Source organism: Platichthys flesus, chromosome 3, assembly GCF_949316205.1.
Source record: "Platichthys flesus chromosome 3, fPlaFle2.1, whole genome shotgun sequence".
In the NCBI taxonomy this organism is placed as follows: domain Eukaryota; kingdom Metazoa; phylum Chordata; class Actinopteri; order Pleuronectiformes; family Pleuronectidae; genus Platichthys; species Platichthys flesus.
In genome coordinates this window covers 25,632,559-25,658,787 of record NC_084947.1, presented here as the reverse complement: position 1 = coordinate 25,658,787, position 26,229 = coordinate 25,632,559, and the positions used below count along the sequence as shown (strand labels likewise).

The following is a 26,229-nucleotide window of genomic DNA, read 5'->3' as shown; positions in this document are numbered from 1 at the left end:
TACCCGTTTTCTTTGGTCTTTTTCCCTCTGCACTTGTATTGGAGGTGTTTTTTGTTTCTGTGTGAGTGACAGTGTCATGACCAGCAGTTTTTAGTTGTTAGTTTTGTGTTTGTGTTTGTGCAGCATGGCTGCTGGAGGTGGAGGCTTTGGCCTCCACAAGCTAACACGCCGACGCGGCATCAAACTGTGTCCAGCTTTGGACTGCTCGGTGGAGGAGGTCAGTCTGGCTGTGGGTGAGGTTGTGGGGTATGACAGTGTGAAGTCTGCCTCACGTATGAACAGTGCTGTGGTGGTGTTTGTGGATAGCATAGAAAAAGCTAACCAGCTACTGGAGAGGGGAGTGGTGATTCAGGGCTCCTTCTCTTTTAGGAGACACGTGTTTATGGTGCTCAAGCAAAGTGAGGAAAAGTTGAACCTGGTTTTTTAAAGTTGAGGAGTTCAACTACACGGTGCATGTAACATCAGGGAACATGAAATGTTTTGCTGTGGGAGGGAGGGACACCTGATCCGCTTGTGCCCGGACAGAGCCGGTGGGGGCCAGTCAGCTGCCTCTGCACCGGGGCCCCCGCCTGCCCTGGCTGGTGGTGTTTCCGGTGCTCCTGCGCTGGAAACACCACCAGAATAGAAAGTATTCCGCAGAATACGTTCTAGCATTCAAGGTGTGTTTTATCCTGGTTTTAGTGGCAACATGATTTTATCAGCTTACGCCGATGATCTTATTGTTTTTATTAAAGACCAGACGGATGTAGATGTTTTAGCCAAAATCTTAAATGATTTTAGCGTGGCATCGGCCGCGAGGGTCAATTGGAAAAAAAGCGAAGCCCTCGTGGTCGGGGAGTGGCCTGGCGGTCTCCCAGTTCTCCCCCTAAACCTGAAATGGAAGAGGGAGGGCATAAAGTACCTCGGGGTGTTTTTAGGAAATGACAATATACGTAAGAAGAACTGGGAGAACGTCACAGAAAAAATAGAAAACAAACTGTTAAAATGGAAATGGCTGCTCCCAAAAATGTCTCTTAGAGGGAGGGTACTGGTTTTAAATAATCTTGTGGAATCTCAACTGTGGCACCACCTAATGTGTGTGGAACCCCCCCCTGGCTTGCTTTCCAATGTACAAAAGAAAATGGTGGATTTTTTCTGGGGGGGGTCTACACTGGGTGCCACAGGGGTGGGACAAGGCCTCGTCCACCTGGCCAGCCGGACTGCAACTTTTAGACTTCAATTCATTAAAAAATACCTCACAGGTCCAGCAGATCTGGTGTGGAGAGATGTGGCCAGCAGCATCCTTAGGCGTGCCAATAACCTGGGGTTGGATGATGCTCTGTTTTTAACAGATTCTAAATTATTAAAACTAAGTGGGTTGCCTCCTTTTTATCAAGGTGTTTTTAAATCATGGTCCCTTTTTAACAAAAAAAGGTGCCTAAAAGCAGACTCTCTGTACTGGTTGTTGAGAGAACCACTCGTGAATGGAGCCAGACTGGACGTCAGCGGCACAACAACACCCGGCCTTATGGCGGCGCTGACCCGGTCTGGAACAGTGACCCTACAGCAGCTGGTGGATGCAGTGGGGCCGGCACTCAACAACACCCAGGCCCTGGGCTCCCTGCTGGGGCTGCAGTCTTCCCGGATGGCCCAGAGAATCCTGGAGCTCTGGACCCAGAGGCTCTCCATCCGGGAAAAAGACCTCCTGAGGGCCTACCAGAGGGGGGAAACCACACCAGAGGCTGCAGACCCCTACCCCGAAATTATCCTGAGCCCAGGCCTGGGAGAAAAGACCGGCCCCCTACTAACTGAAATAAACACACACAAACTAACAATTCACAGAGCGGACAAAGAGACGCTGTACAGAAACTGTGTGAAAAGCATATACCAGACCGGACTGAGCAACAGACCCCCCACTGTGTGGTCACGGAGGTGGGGGGATCATGGACCCAGCCCGCAGTGGAGGATTTTATACAAACCTCCCCTTAAGAAAAGAACAGGCGACCTCCAGTGGAGAATTTTACACGGCGCCGTCGCTTCCAACGCTTTTATTTCTGCGGTTTTTAGTGATTTTAACATCACTTTTACTGAGAAGGTTTTTGTCATGGGAGCTGCCTACAACAAAGCAAATAAAGATAAATGGCAGCTCCTGAATCACCTCTCAGGTGAGGCCAAGATGGCCATTTATATTAGTAGGAAGAACAGGGTAGAGAACAGGAACGGGCAGGAAGCGGGGGCGGTGTGGGTGGTAAACCTCCGGGCCAGACTCCGACTCGAGTTCAGTTTTTACACAATGGTATCTGATCTCGAGTCTTTTAAAAGAATTTGGTGTTTTAATGACATCCTCTGCACCGTCACCAACAATGAGCTGTCCTTTCCACACTTTTTAACAGACTGAGTTTTTTTTAACAGCAGCACTTTTTCTATTTATTGAATAATGCTGTAAACAAGTGGTTTGTAAAATTAAGAATATGTAAATAAAGTGTTTGTAAAATCTCTCTCTCTCGCTCTCGCTCTCTCGCTCTCTCTCTCATATACTGTGTGGATGACTGTGATGTACTGTCATGCACCGCTGCTCAACGTGTGTGGGTGGATGGATGGCAATAAACACAGGGAAAGAAGAGAGAATGGAAGAGGGACACAGATGAGGAAAGAGACGTATGTGGGTGTTGGAGTGGGTCTTCCTCAGAATCAAAGCGTCACTGCGGCAAAGGGAGGAGTATATATACAAAGCACCCCACAGACTGGATTTGACTAAAGACAACCTTGTACTTTGAATGTTATAATGGATAAGAATTTTATTTTATTTTAAGATCTTCTTTGTTGTTATACACTCATATTCACACCATGTTAAAGCCCTATGAGACAAAATACAATTCATTCAATACAAATTCATTTCACCTAAACTGCAAAAACAACTAGTTCAATGCTGAAAGTTTTGTCGATCAGTCCCAAACTATGGTGGAGGACAGGAACGTGGTATGGTAAAAGGGCCTCTTTGGTGACCATTTCTAAAACTTTCTAAAATAATAAATCCTAGATTTTAATCCACGATTGATGCAGCAGTGGTTAAGGAGGTAAATGCATTATGAGTGGCTCTTTTTATGAAGTGTGTGAAACAGTATGAATGACTTCCTGCGGAATGTTTGAAACAGTCATATCTCTCTCCTCAATGACGGCTGGCTTTTCGCCCAACCTTTGAGTGAGGCAGAAAAACACGGTAGATTCCGGCGTTTCTGTTCACCACCAGCTCCTTGTGATCTCGAAATTAAATGAAGAATTGTAACAACTGCATGGTACTTATTTCATGACCAACAATTTGTATCTTTTTTTTTTAAATGCTTTCAGTAGTTTCAGTCCGTTCTTGTTGAATTATTTTGAATGTCACTTCCTGAGAACTCTTATCTTCCTCATTCATCATCATCAGGGTAGCTACAGAGAGATCCAATCGATCATACAGCATCAAATAGGGATCTTCTGACTGGAACAATTGTGATGTTTTCATCTTTATCTCAGTTAACAATAGTGATTTTTTTTCCCTCCATATTTCCAGAAGTTTTCCTGAAAGGATCCCTGTGTCTTGTAGAAAAGCCGCTCTGCTCCGGCCCGTCACTGGTTCACTGTCACTTCTGAACAGTGCTGGCAGAGCAGAGAGTCACTCGGATCATTAGCTTTGGAAATTATCAGGACACACACTGCTGACCAAGATAAATGGTGGATGGAAATAATAATGGTGTCTAAGCTGGTAGTCACACGTCACACTATGGTAAAATACATGACGCATGTAGAGGAAGCCAGAGAAGCAGGAACTTATGTCGGCCACCAGGCATAATGCAATCAAAGCTTATATTTAGAGGCACTCTGCCGACTGTTCATAGGGTTGTTGTTGCATTTGTGTTCTGTATTCATATACATTATAATTTTCCAGCTGCTGAGGATACAAATCACTACTTTTTTAAAATTTTAGTTCAAAGTCAAAGTCCCGAAATGTGAATGCATTGGTCTTCACCCTATTTTATAAATGGGAATCTTGCTTTTAAGGAACATATATGTTGCTTTGTAATGTTGGAACAATTGATGAGGTGATATCGAACCTACCTTTACTGAAGTGAGCAGAGTGAGGAGCGTGTCTCCTCTTCAACACGCATCTGCCATGGGAGTTCTCTACCAGAGGGCGCAGGCAGGGGCCACAGTGTGAGCTGCTGGGCGGGCAGAAGTGTCGTCCTGCTCGGGCACAGTCTAAACTCCGGGGGCACAGGTGAGACCCTGTTGACAAAGAGACAGAATGGTACGACACAGCCTTTATAAATAACTCACCTCTGATCTCTTCATTATTCGATTTTTCCATTTTCATAACAACCCCAAATCTTCATATTGCATTTTAAAACACAAAAATGTATTGCATTTTCTTGTAATGAGCTTCATGAGAAGACCAGTATCAACTGCAATGCAACTATTCATTAAAATACAAATACACAAACACTCAGGCTGTGTGACATATTCATGTGTTTGTTTATGACAATAACTGTTCAAAATATCTCATCATTCTGTACACCATGGATAGATGTTAAGATCATGGTCTTTAACATCTGGTGGGTTTCATTTTTAACATAACTATTCTTTTTTTGTTGGGTTAGAGCAATAAAATATTAACTTTCAACTCTCTGTGTCAATGTTTCTTTTGCATGGATAAGCCCTCAGTGTTTTCTACAAGGTGATTACTGCCAAGCTTAGGCAGAGAAAAAAAAAAAAATCAACATCAAGATTTGATGGTCATTTTGATGTTATTCATTTTGATCTTTTTTTTAAATATAATTTTATTCAGCAGCTTATGTGTCCAATCTGTGTTGCTTTCTTAAGAACCGTTTTATCTTCTGGAACAACTAGCTTCATCTCCAAATAAGCAATTAATGATTTTTGCTGCAAAGCAGACTACTCAAAACTGAGCAAAGCTGTAATATGTCAAGGTCAGAGATGACAGACAAACTTTGGCCTTTCAAGGCCTTTCAAGGAAAATGCGTCTGCGTCTTTTCACGCCGCTGTGGCGCAAGACTCGTTTTCATTAATGATTCCCCAACCGTTGCGCGTCTTACAAAGCAATTCCGCGCCAGAACACTAGGCGGAGTAATGCTTTTTGTCGAAGACGACCTTATAGACGCCTTCTTTCTTCTTCGTCGATTGTTTATTTACATAGCCACTGCGGCTCCTCGTAGCCTTTTTCTGGCGGACAAATCCGCCAGTCAGTGACAGGTTATACAAGTGATCATACTATCGCATATCTTCTGCCAAGTGCTCTACTATTTGGTCCATATTCATTCTTCTAAATCTTCCGTGATTTCTGCCGGTATTATGGGGCATGAAACTGGAAATGCAGCTCCAGAAGGGATGTAGAGCAGACCAATCACAGCCTTGCGGGCTGAGTGAGCTTGCGGAGCTTTGCCGTAAATTTTAGAAAAGGGGGTCGACACCCGTCAGCACGTAAGGAGGGATACATAAGGACGTAAGGGACCCGGAAGGGCTCTTGCGCTTACAGGCCTGTGAAAATGCAGAAGCATGTTTCAGGCTTAACTTGAGAGCAGGCAACCTGACGTGGTCTGGGCTGCTGCTGTGATAATGTTGTGCTGTGGCAGTAGCCCGGCCACTGCTGCTCAGCTGGTGTGATATGGAACGACGTGTGGGTGGATATTCCTGGAAGGTCAATGGGATAGTAGGTGAATACAGAGATAAGACAACAGAATGAACAAAAATGTAGAAAAGATTCATTATGGATATCAAAAATGCAAATATCCTGTATGGCAATATTTTAGTTTTTTGTCCCTGATAGAGTACAGTATAGGGGTGGAGTTAGGACATCCACCTTAAAAAATAACTGGCATTAGCCTCGGCCACCAGTTTAAAACGCAACATTGATAATCAGTTACAAGTGTTGTTGACCCTGTTGGCATTGTTATAAGCTGATAAATTATGTATTTTACTTTGAGACAACTGTTCACATGCATAGGAATGGAGCTAATATTCTAGCAATTCCTTTGTACACCGGCATGCACCTGCCCTGTGTATGTGAGAAGTCATGTGATTTTAAGAGGAGATTATTTCAGTTTGAAAATACTGTTTTCAGATAAAAAGGTAGAGGTTTGGATGTGGCCTGGAGGCCTGTGCCGAAAGTTGGACTGACTGTTGTGGGAAAGAAACACCTACAAATTTCTTCATCATTCTGATATTGGAAACGAACATAGACTGAGGCTCCCTCCCTGTATCTGCAGGTTGCTGATCATTAAGTATTATAACAAAGTGCTAGGTGAGCATCCGGTATCTCCTGATCCTTGATGCATCTCGGTGATACTTTCATGTAGTGTGTTAATCAAAGCTTCTCTAAAGAGAATACATCACTTGTAAAGCATGAAGGAGTTAAAATGGGCTTAATTGCTTTTATCCTTATAACTCCCTCACAATACTCTTCCTGAGAAGGCAGAGCATTGCTGCACATGCTTCCCCACTGGGAATATCTATTGCACTGGTGGTTTAGGTGTGATACTGCATCCATCCTTCTAAGAGAACACCATCTGACCACAACAGCAGCACAAAGAGCAGAATAAAGCTGCACAGCCAGTGGCAGTGCTCTCGATATCACAGGAGGAAATAATTAGAGTCAACTATCAATATTAACCCCTTCAGCTTCCTCGACACTATCTCTCCCGTCTCTGCTAATGCAACCGAGACAATGGTTGCCATGACAACTTCCATGGCAACTGAGGAGGTGTGACATCATCGAGGGGTGAGTCACCGACGAATGCAAGTCGAGGATGGATGGTTTGTCTCAGGCTGGTGCACTGAGTAGAAAAAGGCAACGATGACAAATGCATGGTGGAAATGTAAAAGATGGCTATTAAATGAATAATGTTCCTTTCACACGTTCGATGATCACTGCAATTGTAGAGATGGGTGAAGTGCAAATTTCTGTAAACTCGAGAAAGACAGAGACCCACTCTTCTTCTGCAGCATGATAAGATACCCAAACAACATTTTCAGAGTTCAAATCTCCCCATTATTTTACACTATTTAGAACATGTTTTCTAGAACCCTAAATTTTTGCATAATAAAATAAACCTCTCTATGACTTACTACTTTTCTAACGCTAACGTGTTTTTGAAATATTCCTCGCTGCACTTTAATTAATGCCACAGGTGGAGCAGCTTTATACATCTCACACATCCACACAATGGCCTGACCTTGGAGGCTACGACAGCAGCAGCTAATCTATGCAAAGCTTTGTAACTGGATGATGGAGAGCAGACTGCACTGAGACTCTACTGTTTCTCTCAGCATCACCAGAAACAAATTCAAACCTTCAAAATAAGCTTTAACATTTGCGTTTGTCCGAATGCTTAAGAAATCATCTCAGGGAGAACAATGGAAGAATATTATACAGCAGCTGTGTCAGCACCAACCTGAACTGAACATTAAAGATGTTCCAACCGTGAGAAAACACCCGTAAGATCTAGGTGAAAATAAGGTGTGTTGATAAAATAATCACTGACATGTTGTCATTTTACTCGATTAGACATTAGTGTGAGGTGCACCTGTTGCACCCAAGAGGAGTAGTGACTCAGAAAACTGAATTCATAACTCCTTCAGCTGCACTGCTTTGAATACCTCCACATTCAAATAAAACTGACTAGAGCAGCTTTTTCTGGGCTTCTCAGCACTGATGTTCACCGGTGACATGATCGCCGTATCATTGTGATAATGTCTTGCAGTTTCCTAGCAACCTCTTTTCTTGTGTTTGGTCAAAGAAATGAAAGGATGGGTTTTAAAGATGCATACAGTTGGTGGCTGATGAATACAGGAAGAGGGGACACATGGCAACAGTTGGCCAAGGCAAGAGGAATATAGAGGAGGGCAGGAAAGGGAAAGAGAAAAAAGGAAGAAGTAAATTTAACAAGCAAATATGCAGTAAGAAGTTACATATTTTCATAAAGGCTTAGCTGGGCCTTGGTCCTCCCTGTTTGTCATTCGTATGACATAGGAGCACTTGCTATCAAAGACCAACCTTCTCTACGTATACAAAGTTCTGTATGACGCGATTGCTTCTCCTATTTTTCTTTATCTGAAAAAACTCACTCAAATAAATTACATCCGATTCTTTAATTCAGACCACTATATAATGTTAACTATTTTACTGATCTGTTCTTTCTGTGAGAAGACTCTACCATTCCCACAGGACTGCATCGTCTCAAGACACCATCTCACCCTTACACTGGATCTGGATGTGTCAATGAGAGAACAAATTATATACGGCCATGTTCTATTCCTGATTCACGTCTTGTGAAATTTAGCAGCTCCATCCATCTGAGGCCTTAAAATAGACTACGAGTTAATTCAGATGAAGAAATAGAAACCGTCTGTCAGGTGATCAATGATCATTACAGGGCCAATGTCTTAGTCAGTCTTCATCTTTTTAAATAACAGGCCACTGGGTGTCGGTGGATGGTTGTGATGAAATGTAATTTAATGAATCATCACTGTTACAATGCTCTGCTGACTACCTCAGCTGTCGACTGTTTGAACACAACATCGCCTAATTCCAAGCCTGTCTTGTTGCGATGTTCCAGACAAACTGAACTGTGTGGAGAATGCAAATGTCATCAAAAGCTTCTTCCATTTCTCTGCTGTCCTGAGATAAAAATGACAGTCCGCAGAGCAGAGGCCAGCTTACATCCATAAGCACCTGAAATGGAAATGTCCGGTAGTGTATGTGTGTGTGTGTGTGTGTGTGAGTGTGTGAGTGTGTGAGTGTGTGAGTGTGTGAGTGTGTGAGTGTGTTCTCACAGATTTTGCCTCTGACACTGCTGATCCATATGCAGAGATTTGGTCCCCTAAAAGATTAAACGTTCCTGCTAGTCTGAACCCAAAATACTAGGGGATAAAAGTAATTAGAAATATTTTGTAATGTGCAATGCAGGATAACTGTTGTGTCTGAGATGTTACGCAGCCACCTACACCTATAATGTCGAACGCCGGAACACACATGTGCAGAAAATTACGGCTGTGTCGCTGATCGTCTACATCTCGCGGCCGTCTGTTGTCTGCCTGATGTGGAGATGCCATGTGAAGTTTCTGGCATGACTACTTAACATAAGTAAGCCTATGGATTGTGCTATTGAGCATTTCAGGATGTGTTTCCAGTGCTAAAGAATGTACCTCACATTGTTGTCGGGCAATTGTGTCAGACAATCATCTAAATGCCAATTATGGTGTAATACTCACTTTTCTTTGTTGTAGAGACACAACTGCAGCATCATAGTTTTAGCACTGCTGTTAACATGAGGACCAAAATTACAGAAGGGGTTTGTGTGGATCTCGCAGTCAAGTGTGTGACCTTATATGGTCATCCAGGTCAGTGACAGAGAGCTCTTGAGCTCTGACAACAGGAATGTGTTTCTGAAGACAGCAGGACCACAGCCAACACCTCTGCTATGATAAGTGGGCCTATCACACAACCAGCGTATAGTATCAAGTGACACACCCAGAGCACATCTGAACTGCACTGAATCATCTATTTACCACCTCACTGCCCAACATTGTCTGTCATAATGCCTCGCAGCCACACAAAGCAACACACGTCACAAGGTGGAAAAGCCCAGCGCCACCGTGGCACCAACTGTGTGAGTGACAGGTCGTGACTTCACTAACACACAGACACTACAGTTTCACATTTGAAAGCTGGACATCACAACAACAAGCCTTAACCCTCTGTCTTTTCAAATTTCTATTCTGTATCATTATACTGAATGTTCCAATGAGGACGTATTGGCTAGAGCATCATACTAACCTGTACTGCAGAGTTACTGCTGTGCATTTTCATCTCTGAACACATACCACACTTTTCAATAAAGAAAGGCTGGCATCAGGGCAGAATGCAAATATAACAGAACTCATTATCAACTTTCAGATTTCAATACTGTCTTATAATAGTGAAGGGGCAAAGTGTAAGAATTGTCCAAATGTTGAATTCTTGCTGCAAACAAATAGGGGACAATATATTGAAGTCCAGGAGGGTGTCCAATCCTCTCGTAAGAAAAGGAAAGGCTCTCTTTGTCCCTCTTCCACCCTTCTCTCCCCTGTGCTGTAGTCAGGCTAGGGATCGAGCACTCCAGGACAAATCTTGGTGGGTAAGTGGACTATCAAAAACTCTATAAAGTTTTTACCGACCTTCGCTCTGTGACTGTCATTCAGGGTAGGCATGAGTACATGCTGCATGTCATGGTGGACTGTCATGGTGGAGAGTTATGTCTCTTCAACGCATCTTTAGTTGCTAAGTAGTACTACCAGACAAGCTGGCCCAGGACTAGCTGGTTAGCATTCTGACTTTAATACATACTCTCTCATTGCAACACATACAGTTTTATGTATTTTAGATAATTTCAAAACTGTTACCTCATCCCATTCCGTTGATAATCTTAGTCAACTTCGGAACATAAAAAACAAATTATTAAATAAATGTTTGTAACTAAACAACTAACTAGAGAGAACAATTCACTGATTAGTTGTTCAGCAACAAGAAGCTTGAAGATAAGACATTATGTCCCAATAGAAATTGTATTTAATGTATTAGTAGTATTTTCTGACAATTTATAAAATAATTCATCAATTGGAAATAATTGACCAGTTAAAAAATACTACATACTCTCTGTCACATACTGATCTGTAAATCAACAATAAGTGTATCCTCTGAGCGTCACCTACGAACAGTAACATCAACAATAATGTACTTGACCAATGAATCTACTGACATGCCAATCAGGGTTTCCCAAAGCAAAAAGTTCAGGCTTCAAACATTTATCTCCACAATCAATGATATTAGAGGTTTGAGAAGATTAAACCAGAGGAAAATAAAGTTCTGAGAAATACTCAATGATCATCTAAATCTATTTTTTAATTATATTTTCAGCGCCCAGTTTGAAACTGGGGAACCATCTCTCCTCATCTCACTTATTCACAGTAAAAACATATGGATTAAATGAGACATATATTAAAAGCCTCTATCCTGAGTTCAAATATAATATTAAACCCTCATAACTAGACAACAGATTTGACTGTTTTTTCTTGAATAATTAAAACCACTAATCAATCATCAATTTTAGCTGCTGATGCATTTTCTGTTGAGTAACCACTCAATTGAGTGCTTACTCGTTTCACATCTGTTGCTACATCCTATTCAGATTTATCATCACAAAACGTTGTAAAATTACTGAACTAAACACAAAAGAGACCCAGAAATGCAGTCAGGCATGGAAAGTCCAGGATGCACCCACTCAGCTGAGAGAAGAGACAACCCCGAGTGACACACCATGGCAGCAGAACAGCAACATGAGGGTGTCTCAGTGAGGAGTGGGAGCTGAGCACATCCCAGAGCCCCAGAGCCCCCCCGGGCAGCCACGTCCCACCGCTGGGAGTGACAGCAGCAGCATATCTGTACCTGTCAAGCAAGAGCTCAGCGCCACAAGGGCCGCAAACACCGCAGCCTGGCCGAGCAGCGGGGCCCACATCCTGGGCACAGCTCCGACGACTGTCAGGGGAGAGCGACCGGAGGAGCAGGAGAAAGAGGAGGATGATGAGGTTGGTCGGTGATGATCATTCCCCCATCGCTCTGGGCTCAGGGTAGAGAAGACCAAGGAGATCCGAGTTAGTCAGAGAGAAAGGCAGCCGAGTAGAGAGGAAGAAGAAGAGTCCGCTCCTCAGCACAGACCTGCAGCACAAACCATCACTGACTGATCCTCTGATTCACGTTTCTACTGAGATGGAGGCAAGTCCGTCTGTGACGTCAGCACGCTGCTGCGCTGCCTACGTGCTGCCTTCAGGTGCAGCTGTACATCACTCTGTTCACCCTGGTGTAATATTAGCAGTTCTTACTCTAACAGTGTGAGTGGAGAATTCTCCACTCACACTGATAATCTGACACTAAACACCAATTGCCTTATTCATGCATCTGCCTATTAGTTGAAAACCATAAATGATTGTTTATTTTTGCTGCGTATTCTTTTCATGTTATGAAAAGACGAGTCAAAAACAAATGATTCTGAGTGTGAGAATAGGAGGAAAATCAAAGAAGACAAGACTCACTTTAAAAAGGTAAGCGGCGCGATAATCATTGGCCCACAGGCGATTTCTTATTAAAAAATAATCAAAGGTTTTGCCGTCACGCAGCCTGTATTATTTAGCTTGACTGATGGTAACACATCCCAGCCACTAGGTGCCAGTAATGCGCCATAGGCTGGATGCCAATCACCGTTAAATAACAATAAGAAGAAGAAGCCTCCCAACCGGCGCTGCTCACATGAATCTCTGTGAAGTGCAGCCGCTCAGGTGTAGTGGTGATGATGGCATGCCCGCTGTCTAAAACACCGAAGGTACGGGCATTTCAGCCCTCATGGCAAGAAGACTATTGCTTTGCTTTTCATAAGGACCGTGCTGTGTGCAAGTAATGTTTGGAAAATGTTGTGTGGCGAACGTCCAGTGTTAAGCGCCACTTTGAGACAAGGCACGAAAGAAGTTTCAAAGATCAGGCAGACAAGGGAGAATCCATCCAACGTGCTCTGACACTGATGAAAACCATGCGACTGAAGCAAGCTTTGGCAATTTGGAATATGAGCGTGGTTGGTGAGGACTCAAAGACCCCGTCTTGGGGTCATCCTAACTTTGCGAAAGGGGCCCGTACGACCTCCTTGCAGGGGGAGGGCGGGATTGTGAACTATAGTGGCCTTCAATCTTGATGGTGGATCATGATCAGTGCTGCCAACTCCTCAGTAAGGAAAGTAGCTATTGGCTGTCCTAAAAGTCGCTAGATGTCGCTAAATGACGTCATCGCCTAATTTGCATAATGTAATGGTCGCTATAGGACGTACAGAAAATGATAAAAAAGCACTCTATATATGTTTAGAACTTAAAATAAGCTTTCCTCTACAGAAGCGTATTACATACACTTCACAAATTTTTTTTAGTTTTTATGGGATAATATCTCGGAAATTCCATCACTTCTTCCTCAGATACTCAACCTTTACCAACAATAATCAATTAATTGACCTTCAGTTATGCTTCAAAATGTGTATTTCTATCAATGCTGCTAAAACCTTTATCTTGATGATGTTCTCCTCTATCCTTGACAGCTATTGCACTTCTGTCAGTCCTGGGGGAGATATCTCTCACATTTAGCTCTCTGAGGTTTCTACGTTATTTTTACCCTGTTACAATGTCACACCATGTTGAAGCCCTATGAGACAAATTGTGATTTGTGAATATAGGCTATACGAATCAAATTTGATTGATTGATTGAATATGACCTAAGCAGTAAGAAATTCCACAAATAGCCACAGTAGTGAGAAATACTGATCTGAGGAGAACATAAATGAATATAGAATTTCCTCAGTAGAGCACGTACCTCCATTCAGTGTCAACACGGTGAGGTGAGGGGAATTTGGTTGGTTGCAGTATGCAACTTCACCTATAGATGTCAATATATCTTCACTTTTAGATTTCACTAGCTCTAAGTGAGCTTCACATGAAAGTCTCTGTTCTTTCTCCATATTTATTGTATGTGCACTGGATGCTTCAGGTTACCATAGCACATTTTTGTCACATTAATCTGCACATACATCATTCTGCACACCCAGCTGAAAGGACTACACTAAAAACTGATTTATTATTATCAACATTCTGGGTACAAAGGCCCCTTAGCACCTAATCCTTTATCATGGGACAGGTGGTAGAGCTGGTTGGCTGCTGTTCCCTGGGATAGTGTTTTGTTTTCCTGTTCACCTGAACCCAGGTTGTACCAGAAAGGACAAACTAAGTAAAAGAAAACAATAATTAAATATGTTAAGTATCGTCATGAGAGCAGCTGAAAGACGACTGCAACATTATACCTTAACCCGTAGTTGAGCAGTCAAACAACCAAGTTTCTATAGAAACAGCAAATCTTACTGCTTTCTTATTTTACTCATTATTATTGATGAAGCTGACTGCATCAACTATTGACTGTAGAATGATGACGTTATCGGCATTTAGATTGGTTCCCTCACTTCCACTATAAGTCGAATAGATCCATGGATGTACTATAATCCCATCCAGGATGACATTTGACAGGAAAATAGGAAAATGTAAGACTCTACAGCACAAAGGGAATGCATTTGCCACCAAATAAAAGCATATACAAGTAGCTTTTCCCAGAGAGTGGAATAGTGGCAGACATTAGAACAACTGTGTAAACTACCTTGCAAAGGAAAAAGAGCTCTGTTGTCAAAGGAAGACATGAAGGCAAAAATGGAGAATGATTTCTCTTAGTAACTTAGTAACTATAAATAAGTTATTAAAACCAGGTGTTTTACTCTAACACTGCGATCGCGGTTTGTGGCTAAAGCTGGAATTATTTGTTTCTTGCTTTGGAGAGTAGCCAGCCTGATGGTTTGAGCTATTAGTGTTCTGAGGATAGGAAATGGATCCAGTCTTTGCTCTAGTGGCGCCAACATTAACATTACTTAGGAAAGGGAGACATGATGGAAGTTGTTTGCAACCATAGGATTAGTTTATTAAGAAAGATTCATGAGTCATCGCGTAATAAGATGAGGTCATTATTTAATAATGAAATAGCATTACAATCTCAGTTACAGTGTCATTTTAGAATTGCCTGATTCTGGTGTTTTTACCCTTCTGATGCTTGTCATTTTTTATGACACTAGTGTCACTGTCTGATTATGAATGTCTTTTGCTCAGGACTTATGTCAAGCTCTGGAAGACTAGACCTGATCAAATACAGTGAAAGTCTGTAATCAATGGAAGTCTCAGTGTATGTATTAGTATGTATGTTTCATGTATGGACACAGTGTATTTTTAATTAATTCAAGAATAATGTTATCTATTCAGTACATTATTCAATGTCTATGTATACTCTCCACCACACATGGACATGTAATGTTATTAAGCAGGCAGAAACATTTTGTAGAAAATGATTAATATCCTGCTCATCTTGATTTGTGTTAATCTGGTCATACAAAATAAAATTAAATATGGGCTGTTCTAGTGTGTAATAGTGTAAATATATGAAATATTTGCTAAAGAACTTCCTCAGCCCAGTTAACATTTGATTTCACAAAAGTGCTACATTGTCAGATTCAAAATACATTTTAGTCAGTGGTGTTTCATCGCTGACGACATTTCCCTCAGCTTGTTCCTTTCAATTTCACATTCCACTTCTTTGGAAAACTTGAGAGATTTGCTGACAGTGCATGACAGAGGCACCACATGTGTTTACAATAACATGATGCAGTAACACCAAAACGCTCTGGGATCTGCTTCATCACTAATGTGCTGCTGAAAAAAAGCTTTCCTTTGGAACAAATGACTGTAGCTATTACTGTCAAGTATTGACTGTACACTGGTTTGAATCTCTGGCAAACAACAGACAATAGTTCAGTCACAGGCACATTTCCTTGAGAAGGCTAGTGTTTCCTTTAAAAGGAAGTCCACTTGCGCGATGACGAGGAAAAAGGAAGAATGATGATGAGCATTTAACACATTGCTCAATTCAAATAATTTTGCGGCCATTGCGTTACTTTTCCATATACAACAGTTTATGCTTGTGTTGGCATATTCTAGTTAACTGTAGACTGGACATTTCTGTGACTTAACATTACTGCATTCCTTTTGTCGATTGTTACTGTTACACCATGTTTTGGCTTTGACACTTTAACATACAGTACATGTCACTTGTGACCATTGTGGAAACTATTTGGCAAAGGTTACAGGTTAGTTTAATTTTACGCTATTCAACAGGCACCCTTATCCACTGAAGCACCATGAGTAAATTTAAGTTCTCACTTCCTCACTTGCATCCTTTCTTTGTTTCCTAGTTTGTCCCACTGAAGATGACGAATAAAACGGAAACATGCTTTTGAGAAATGAAAGTTCTGTATATCCTGCTGCAGCCCTGAGTTGTGACTGTGAAGGAAGTGGAAACTTCCACATAAAGGGTAAGGTTAATATTAAACTATGGCTAGACATGGTTTGGAATTCTGCTTTGCCTCAACAAATTGACTGATGCAATGATAGTTGTGTGGGGGTTGGGGCTAGATCATTCTGGAGAATTGAGAAACAACATCTGTTTCCGGTGAAGTAGCTGGTTCAGCTGCTGTCATTCTACTGCTGTGTGGTGACCTTTATACCGTATTTGCATATATACAAATTGTGCAGATACTAAGTACTAATACCAAATTCTCCAATACTCTACAGAAACGTTGTGTTCATATGACCTGATTCATGTGCAATATAGTTATTGATTTTCATTATATGATGAAATTGCTTCATTACTGCTGTAAATTATCTACAGATGATGAAGATGATTCAATTCGGTCCGAAGACTGAAGGCACAATGCCCAACTGCCACTGACTGATACAGAGCGCTCATCACCTGTTTGTTCACCTTTTATTAATATTGAACTTATCATGTGTTCTAATCGTAAAGGGGAATAAAAAGTTTGCTGATGACACCACTGTCATAGGCCTGATCACCGGCGACGATGAGAAGGCCTACAGAGAGGAGGTCAGAGCCCTGACAACTTTGTGCCAGGACAACAACCTCCATCTCAACGTCAGCAATACGAAAGAGCTGATCGTGGACTACAGGAAGAGACAAGGAGTGGAGCACGCCCACCACTCCATCAACGGGGCCACGATGGAGCGAGTCAGCAGCTTCAAGTTCCTCGGGGTCCACATCACTGATGACCTGACCTGGACCCATCACACAGACTCCATCAGGAAGACGGCCAGACAGCGGCTCTTCTTCCTCCGCAGGCTGCGGAAGCTCCAAATGGACTCCAGGATTCTCTGCAACTTCTACAGGTGCACAATAGAGAGCATCCTGACTGGCTGCATCACCGCCTGGTATGGCAGCTGCACCGCCCTGAGCCGTAAGGCTCTACAGCGGGTGGTGAAGTCTACCCAGCACATCACCAGGACGGCGCTACCATCCATAGAGGACGTTTGTTGTTTTATTTTCTCTTCAGCTGTTTATATATATCTCTAGCAATATATATTTTATTTTCTATTTTAAATTTTGATATTCTATTTTATTCTATTTAATACTATTTTTATTTTATTTTTTAGGTTTTAATAACTTGACCATTGCTAGAAGACAGCCTGTGACTCAAGCATTTCACTGCCAGCGACTGCTTAATGTTATTGTTGTGCATTTGATAATACAAATCTTGAATCTTGAATCTTGAAAGACAATATCATGATGAGATGAATGAAGAATGTGGTACATGTTCCTTTAGTTAGTCAAACCCACTGTTTTTAATTAGGTTGATGAATGTGAACCAAATATAATCTTGGTCTCTGTTGGTTCTGTTATTTGTTCACATGTGTAAAACTACATTTCAACTAAAATCAATCGATCTCAGGAGGAAAAGCTAACTACCCTGTGTTAATCACAGCTGGGTTGCTGCAGTGGAGGTCTTTCTGAGATGAGTTTGTGTGGGTTTTCCCCAGGAGCTTGCTGAATGTTGTAGTGGAAAAGAAACTTCAATCTGAAAAACATGTGGCTGTACAATGATTGTGAAAAACTGGGAACAGAGCAGTTTTGTGGTATTGGTGCCCTGCACTGATGCCACTGTCTAAGACCATTTGCCACATGAAAGAGCAGAGGCAGTGCACTGGGTCTCTAAAAACCAATGGCAGCTAAAAGCTTATACTTTTTCCTGTAGCCTGTGTCTGCAGTTGACATAATAGCTGTCTCTCCATTCAGGAGCAGCAGAACATGGAGGCCGAACTGAAATAAAAGGGGTTACCTAGAAACAGCAACAATGGTGGGACATTACAAGAAGTTATTTTTTTCTTCACTTAAGCATTGGGCGTCTAATTGCTTTAATCACCTCTATGAAAAACAGTTCATCACTAAGTGCGATGGATCTTGGGAAAGGTAGAGCCCACCCTTTGGAGCCTTCGTGTCTTTGGGATGTAAGGACTCATTGCCAGCTGCATTTGAAGGAGCCTTTTGACACAGCTAATGACTTTCACCATGTCATGTATGCTAATAGTCATCATCTATACTATGGCCTTCTCAACCCAACTCAAGCATTTAGCATTTATTTCAAAACACTAAAATAAAAACCTTTGAGCCTCATTTGGTCTTAATGATTATATCTTGAGGACGTGGGTTGATTTTACCTGCATTGTCCCTCACAAATTCCAACCTGGGTTGTAGGTAACTTCTGACCTATGCAACTAGAAGAGTGATGTAAAGCCTGAACGTGTAATATACCCCAATCAGGCAATGCTGACTTCCACCCCCCCCCCCCCCCAACAGAATATCTTTATGTGCAGCGGATAATGCAAACTACAGTGGTTCTCTGAACCAAACTTTTTCCAAAGAAATGCTCTCTCTGATTCTCGGAAACAGGATTACTAGAAGAAAAGGGAAGGGGCAGAGAAAATGAAAGTGATGGTGCAAAGTAACTGTTCCATAGCAGAAGCAGAGTGTTTCCCCTCAGTATATAAAAGACTGAAACGTCCTGTGCTGTGTGTCATCAGCAGTAAAGCCTGAAGAGAGAAACTGTAGGGAGAGCCAGAACCTGTCTACAGCCACAACTATGAACTCATCTGCTATTACCTTCCTCAGCTTCCTGCTTGTCATCTGTGCTCAAGGTAATGGGAAAACTTTATTGTCCTGTTAATCCTTCACGTTCATGATCTGATTTGTTTCATGTTTGGTTGTGAATGGGGACTTACCTGCAGAATGACAAATAGTAGACACTGGCTGCTACTTTTTATCTAGTACAAGCTGTTATGCAGCTCAAAAGTGGCTGATCTTTGTGTGACAAGTGTGTTATTCTGACAATATCCATGTGTGTAATGCTTTTTGCCAATTATACCATTATACAAACAAGAAAATATTTTTCCTTAGATCTGTAAAAAAAAGGGAACAAGAGAGGGAATAGCATTAGCTATATCCTAACTTGCACAATGTATTTTTGTAAGCAGGCTTCAGTACAGTCTGAGTGAGCTGACCTTTAACCTTAAATGCCTGTCTCCTCTTCCCACAGGACTACCAGACAGCAGATCCAGAAAATGCAAGTGCTTAAACGGTTATATCGGCCAGGTCAACGATAGGTTCGTCAGGCAGATCAAGTCAGAGCCAGTCATACACCACCCAAACATCTTCTGCCAACAAATAGAGATTATTATGTGAGTAGATGAGCTGAATGACTTCACATTTATGTGCCGTTCACTGGGTTATCTTTAACACAACTCGTTCTTCTCTCACAGCAACATAGGAAAGCAGGAGAAATGCGTGAATCCAAAGTCAAGATTTGGAAAATTTCTTCTCAAAAACAAATATAAGTAAGTCCAGCTCGACTGCACAAACATCTGACAACATGACAGAGTGTTGGGGCAGGACAGGCATCTCCCACAACACTGTGACTGCTTCACATTCCCATTGCTTTTTAACTAACAGTGTCTTTTCTTTATTCAGGCATGAGAACAAGAGAGCTGCGATCATGACGAAGACCTCCAGTCAAACAAATACAAGGAGCTCAACAAGACTCCTCCCCACAGACTCTGCTCCAACGACCATGTAACGGCACAGAAACCCTGTTGTTGTAATAGAAGCTTACCTTTGTCTTGTTATCACTATAAGTGTTTAAATGTTCTCAGTGGCCAATCACCAGTTCATGTTCTCAATTTGTCTTCACCTGTATATATGAAGTAAATAATCTGTACATATATTTCCAATAATAAAAAACACTGAATGGACTACCTGTACTTGATGTTTTTCTCTTACGTATGATAACACAAACTGAGTCTGTGATTATCTTCACCAGTCAATATATTACAATGAAATTACAGCAATGTAAAAGTCAGTTGTTGAGATAAAACCAGCTGTACTCATATGTGAGGTATATATGGTCGACACTACACATGGCCAAAAGTATTTGGACAACCTGGTTGCAGGGATTTGCTCCCACTCAGCATTCCTGACCATCCCTAAGGGTTTGGTTATTGTTGTATAGGCCGGTCATCGTGTTCTCCTGCACCGCAGGACCACAAACCCATTTTTCCATAAGATATTTAGGTGGTAGTGGGTGCAGTGTCCTCAAGCTCTCAGTCAGACTCTAATATGGTTACTTTTGGTTTCAAAAACAAAGATGGTGCCAAAACGGGTTATGTCATGTTGGATTGCCACTTTGATAGAGCTCATTGTAGTGATCCCTGGAGGATCATCAGTACTTTGCATATAGCTTTCATCATAAAACATTTTGTTAGAATTAGAATTATACATAGTTGTTTGCTTTATTTCAGGAAACTCAGTGTTTGTGTTATGTATCATTGCTCCTGTAAATTATCTAAAGATGAAGATGATGATTCAATTCGGTCCGTAGACTGAAGGCACACTGCCCCAACGCCACTGACTGATACAGAGTGCTCGTAGCCTATTTATACATATTTTATTAACATTGAACGTATCATATGTTCAAATCATACACAATTCAGCACTGCACTTCCTCAGACAATCTACAATACACAAACCAGCTGTGAAGTTGATAAGATGTAGTTTAAGAAAGTTATGTGTTTCACATACAGACATTTGTGGAAGAAGATCGATATCAGTTCCAATGGGCTAATGGAGCTATAATTAGCTTAATTAGCTGCGAATAATAAAAATTGACACTTGAAACTTATGATGGCCATTAATCAGGGGTTTGACAGTTCAGTTCCTGTCGACCCACCACCCCCCCCCCCCCTCCCCATGTTGAGGTGTTTTGGACAAGATGCTGAACAATGCTCTTCTCTCCAATTATAACATTATTCATGATACAGATTTAAAGGGGAAAGACAAGATCATGAGGCGATGAATGAAGAATGTGGTTCATGTTCCTTAAGTCAGTCAGACACACTGATTTTAATTAAGTAGTGAATATGAAGACAAATAAAATCTTGGTCTCTGTTGGTTCTGTTATTTGTCTACATATGTAAAACTACAGTTCCCCTGATTAATGGCCAGCATGAGCTTGTTAGAGACTGTAGTGAAAACCTAATTTTTAATTGAAGATAAGTTTTTGCATACCTCTCTAAGACTTTATGACCTGAATTGTTTATGACCTGAAACCTGTATGACCTTTCCAAATACCTTTATGATCTTTCTATTACTTATTGACTGTCCAAGAACTTAATGGAAACGTATGTGAAATCAGTTTCCTGTGTCTTAATTCCTGTCTCCAACTGCTCCTACAGACCCAGTCTGAACTGGCTCAGACAAACAGCCTTAGTTCTCCTATCCTTGCATTTGACTGTTCTCCATCTTCACTCTGAGATCTCTGTGACTCTCTGTGTTGATTCCAATGTTCTACCTAAGCATATGTGTTTTATGTATGTATGTCGGTTAAGTGTCTAAGCTACTGGATGACCTTAATTTCCCACGGGATTAATAAAGTATCAATCTATCTATCTATCTATCTATTTATCTGATCCTTTCTGCAGAAAGCCCCTATTAAAATACACAAACGCAAACTTGGTGTTCCAGCCTTTTGTTTTTTCAGATTTTCATCACAAGGTGGCTGCTTCACTTTGAAAAAGATGTGGCAGTACAATGTTTTTGAAAAGCTCGGAACAGATCAGTTTTGTGGTATTGATGCCCTGCACTGATGTAACTGTCTAAGACCATTTGCCACATGAAAGAGCAGAGGCAGTGCACTGGGTCTCTAAAAACCCTTGCTAGCTAACAGCGAATACTTCCTGTAGCCTGTGTCTGCAGTTGACATAATAGCTGTCTCTCCATTCAGGAGCAGCAGAACATGGAGGCCGAACTGAAATAAAATGGTTTCCTAGAAACAACAATAATGGTGGGACACTACAAGAAGTTTTTTTCTTTTACATGTTTATGGTTAGCTTTGTGGTTAAGTTAAAGCCTGAAACATAAGCATTGGGTGTCTAATTGCTTTCATCACCTTTATGAAAAACAGTTCATAACTGAAGCGCAATGGATCTTGGGAAAGGTAGGGCCAGGAAGGATCCACCCTTTGGAGCCTTTGTTTCTTGGGGATGGAAGGAAGCATTTCTCGGCTGCATTTGAAGAACCTTTTGACACAGCTAATGACTTTCACCATGTCATGTATGCTAATAGTCATCATCTATACTATGGCCTTCTCAACCCAACTCAAGCATTTAGCATTTATTTCAAAACACTAAAATAAAAACCTTTGAGCCTCATTTGGTCTTAATGATTTTATCTTGAGGACGTGGGTTGATTTTACCTGCATTGTCCCTCACAAATTCCAACCTGGGTTGTAGGTAACTTCTGACCTATGCAACTAGATGAGCTAAACTTGGATTATTTTTCTAATCTCAAAGAGAGGAATATACATTAAAAACAGCAGTATGTACGTCTTTTTGCAACCAAACCAGCAAATATAAAGAGGAGTGATGTAAAGCCTGAATGTGCTATATACCCCAATCCGGCCATGCTGACTTCCACCTCCGCCGAGGTAGTCAGGTTTTCTCCCCTTTTTGTTTGCTTGCTTGCTTTTTTTTTTTTTTTTACATTTTCATCCACCATTGACAATATTGAGGAAAAATAAATAATTTATTAATTTGTCAAATACATATTCATTGTGACTGGTCACCCCCCCCCCCCCCCCCCCCCAACAGAATAGCTTTATGTGTAGGGGATAATGCAAACTACAGTGGTTCTCTGAACCAAACTTTTTCCAAAGAAATGCTCTCTCTGATTCTCGGAAACAGGATTACTAGAAGAAAAGGGAAGGGGCAGAGAAAATGAAAGTGATGGTGCAAAGTAACTGTTGCATAGCAGAAGCAGAGTGTTTCCCCTCAGTATATAAAAGACAGAAACGTCCTGTGCTGTGTGTCATCATCAGTAAAGCATGAAGAGAGAAACTGCAGGGAGAGCCAGAACCTGTCTACAGCCACAACTATGAACTCATCTGCTATTACCTTCCTCAGCTTCCTGCTTGTCCTCTGTGCTCAAGGTAATGGGAAAACTTTATTGTCCTGTTAATCCTTCACGTTCATGATCTGATTTGTTTCATGTTGGGTTGTGAATGGGGACTTACCTGCAGAACGGCAAATAGTAGACACTGGCTGTTCCCTTTCATCTAGTACAAGCAGTAATGCAGCTCAAAAGTGGCTGATCTTTGTGTGACAAGTGTGTTATTCTGACAATGTCCATGTGTGTAATGCTTTTTGACAATTATACCATTATACAAACAAGAAAATATATGTCCTTAGATCTGTAAAAAAAGGAAACAAGAGAGGGAATAGCCTTAGCTATATCCTAACTTGCACAATGCCATGTATTTTTGTAACCAGGCTTTAGTACAGTCTGAGTGAGCTGACCTTTAACCTTAAATGCCTGTCTCCTCTTCCCACAGGACTACCAGACAGCAGATCCAGAAAATGCAAGTGCTTAAACGGTTATATCGGCCAGGTCAACGATAGGTTCATCAGGCAGATCAAGTCAGAGCCAGTCATACACCACCCAAACATCTTCTGCCAACAAATAGAGATTATTATGTGAGTAGATGAGCTGAATGACTTCACATTTATGTGCCGTTCACTGGGTTCTCTTTAACACAACTCGTTCTTCTCTCACAGCAACATAGGAAAGCAGGAGAAATGCGTGAATCCACAGTCAAGATTCGGAAAATTTCTTCTCAAAAACAAATATAAGTAAGTCCAGCTCGACTGCACAAACATCTGACAAAATGACAGAGTGTTGGGGCAGGACAGGCATCTCCCACAACACTGTGGCTGCTTCACATTCCCATTGCTTTTTAACTAACAGTGTCTTTTGTTGATTCAGGCATGAGAACAAGAGAGCTGCGATCATGACGACGACCTCCAGTCAAACAAAGACAAGGAGCTCAACAAGACTCCTCCCCACAGACTCTGCTGCAACGACCATGTAACGGCACAGAAACCCTGTTGTTGTAATAGAAGCTTACCTTTGTCTTGTTATCACTATAAGTGTTCAAATGTTCTCAGTGGCCAATTATCAGTTAACGTTCTCAACTTGTCTTCACCTGTATATATGAAGTAAATAATCTGTACATATATTTACAATAATAAAATACACTGAATGGTCTACCTGTACTTGATTTTTTTTTCTTTACGTATCATAACACAAACTGAGTCTGCGATTATCTTCACTAGTCAATATACAAAACAGGTGATATCATGGTGGGTTGCCACTTGGCTAGAACTCATTGTAGTGATCCCTGGAGGATCGTCAGTACTTTGCATATAACTTTCATCTGGGGTCTTTTCTTAGCATTGCTTCATAAAACTATTTAACCTAGTTGTTCGCTTTATTTCAGGAAACTCAGTGTGTTTGAGTCATGGTATCAATGTTTTTCAAACTTGTAATTTTTTTAGCAGATGTCATTCTGAGAGTAATCTTTCAGATCTTGTAATTTTTTTCTCAAACTAAATGATACTCACCAATTGGACCAGACAATCATCTAGTCATCTTCTGAATCAACTCTTCACCAGATCTCAATCTGATATTTTAACAGCGTAATATTCCTTTACATGATCTAAGTTGACATAAATTATACCCATGAACTTGCTTTAAATAAGTAGCATACACATCCTCAAAATAGATTTCACTGACTGATACAGAGCGCTCGTCGCCTATTTATACATATTTTGTTAACATTGAACGTATCATGTGTTCAAATCGTTCACGATTCAGCACTGCACTTCCTCAGACAATCCACAATACACAAAACAACTGTGAAGTTGATAAGATATAGTTTTAGAAAAATATGTGTTTCACATAAAGACATATTTTTGGAAGAAGATCGATACAATTTTTGTACTAATGAAGCTTTAATAAGCTTAATTAGCCACTTAGCTGCTCATCCATTGCAGGTGCTGAATTGGCGGACGGCACGGAATCGCTCCGCCGGGGACTGACGAGTACAGTAGCACGCCAGTGTGGTAAGTAACGTTGTCTGCCGACCTCGCGTTTACCTCGCTTTAGCTGACACATTATTCAACCTTACAGCTAAGCTACGAGACTCGGCTAACGCTGGGAAGATGCCTCCCTCTGGGTTACGGAGACGCTGCCTTGGCCTGACACGGTGGTGCGTATGGTCCCATAAGTCCTCAATTGTGTATTTGTTATGGTCCATCTCTGAAATTGTTTGTTTGATAAGGTGAGGCCCTGTCCCCTCATTGGCTACCAGCAGCCCTGTGTCTCAGGACGTGCACCTGCTGTTCTGGCAGTACTGGAGTTTGGGGCCTTTGCTGAAGCTCTGGTTTTATACAGTGTTTAGAAAACGTTTTACATCTGTTGTTCAAACACTCACAGGACTGTTCAACTGGTACCAGAAACACATACAGACACGCAGTATGCACATGCATATTTACATTATACAAACATCATTTCAAGGGCTCAATCATGATGAGGCTTTAATTCAAAACATGGAAGTTGTGGTTATCACACCAAATTCTGACAATATCCACTGAAACAGAAAGCCATCGATGGTATTACTCCAGTTTTCAACTCTCTATTGAAGGCAGGGGTAATTGTTCCTTGCAATGATTAACTAGTGTGCAATCCGATTTTTTCCAGTCAAGCATGTTGTTGATAAATCACAACCTGATGATTGGCGAGTCATGCGAGATATGTAAGTTGTCAACGCCGCAGTACAACAAAGCGCTCTGTCTAATCCAAATCCTTGCACAATCCTTTATCAAGTTCCGCAGGATTGTAAATGGTTCTCTGTTGTTGATCTGGAAAATGCATTATTCAGCGTTCATTATTGATAAAGACAGCCAATACTGGTTTGCATTTAAGTCTAACAATGAAAGTTATACATTCACACGTCTGTGTCAGTGATATTTACAGCCAGGCACTAAAAGAAAGCTTAAGATCATTTGAGATAACACCAGGAAGTGCACTTTTACAATATGTTGATGATTAAATGATTTGTTATCGGACTAAGAATAACGTGAAAAGGATTCTGTGGCTCTCCTAAAACATCTAGCTGCAGAAGGTCATAAGGCAAGGATGAAAAACTGCTGTTTGTCAAAGAACAAGTTTCATTTTGAGGGCATGTGATCACAGCAGAGGGCAAATCCCTCTCCCCTAAGAGAGTAACAGCTGCATAGTAACAATAACTGAAGTTTGTTCCCTCAGACCAGACTTTGCAGAATCTAGACTTTGAACTGTTTGTG

The 26,229-nt window shown here is 41.4% G+C and overlaps 2 protein-coding genes across 2 annotated transcripts in view; one reads left to right on the top strand and one right to left on the bottom strand.

Annotated features, from left to right (window-relative positions):
• npdc1b (neural proliferation, differentiation and control, 1b) overlaps positions 1–11,772 on the bottom strand; it is a 20,100-nt gene extending 8,328 nt beyond the window's left edge. Inside the window, exons 1-2 of the mRNA XM_062384973.1 lie at positions 11,459–11,772; positions 4,078–4,245 (exon numbers count right to left, since the gene is read on the bottom strand). Coding sequence (XP_062240957.1) covers positions 4,078–4,245; positions 11,459–11,528 — 238 coding nt within the window. The 5' untranslated portion in view covers positions 11,529–11,772. The remainder of the gene's footprint in view (positions 1–4,077; positions 4,246–11,458) is intronic.
• Positions 11,773–22,904: 11,132 nt separating this feature from the next.
• Positions 22,905–24,130, top strand: LOC133947066 (C-X-C motif chemokine 10-like). Its single transcript, XM_062382159.1, has 4 exons — positions 22,905–23,015; positions 23,418–23,559; positions 23,641–23,715; positions 23,849–24,130. Exons 1-4 carry the CDS (start codon positions 22,961–22,963, stop codon positions 23,952–23,954), a joined length of 378 nt encoding a protein of 125 aa, XP_062238143.1. The 5' UTR covers positions 22,905–22,960; the 3' UTR covers positions 23,955–24,130.
• The last annotated feature ends 2,099 nt before the right edge of the window (positions 24,131–26,229 follow it).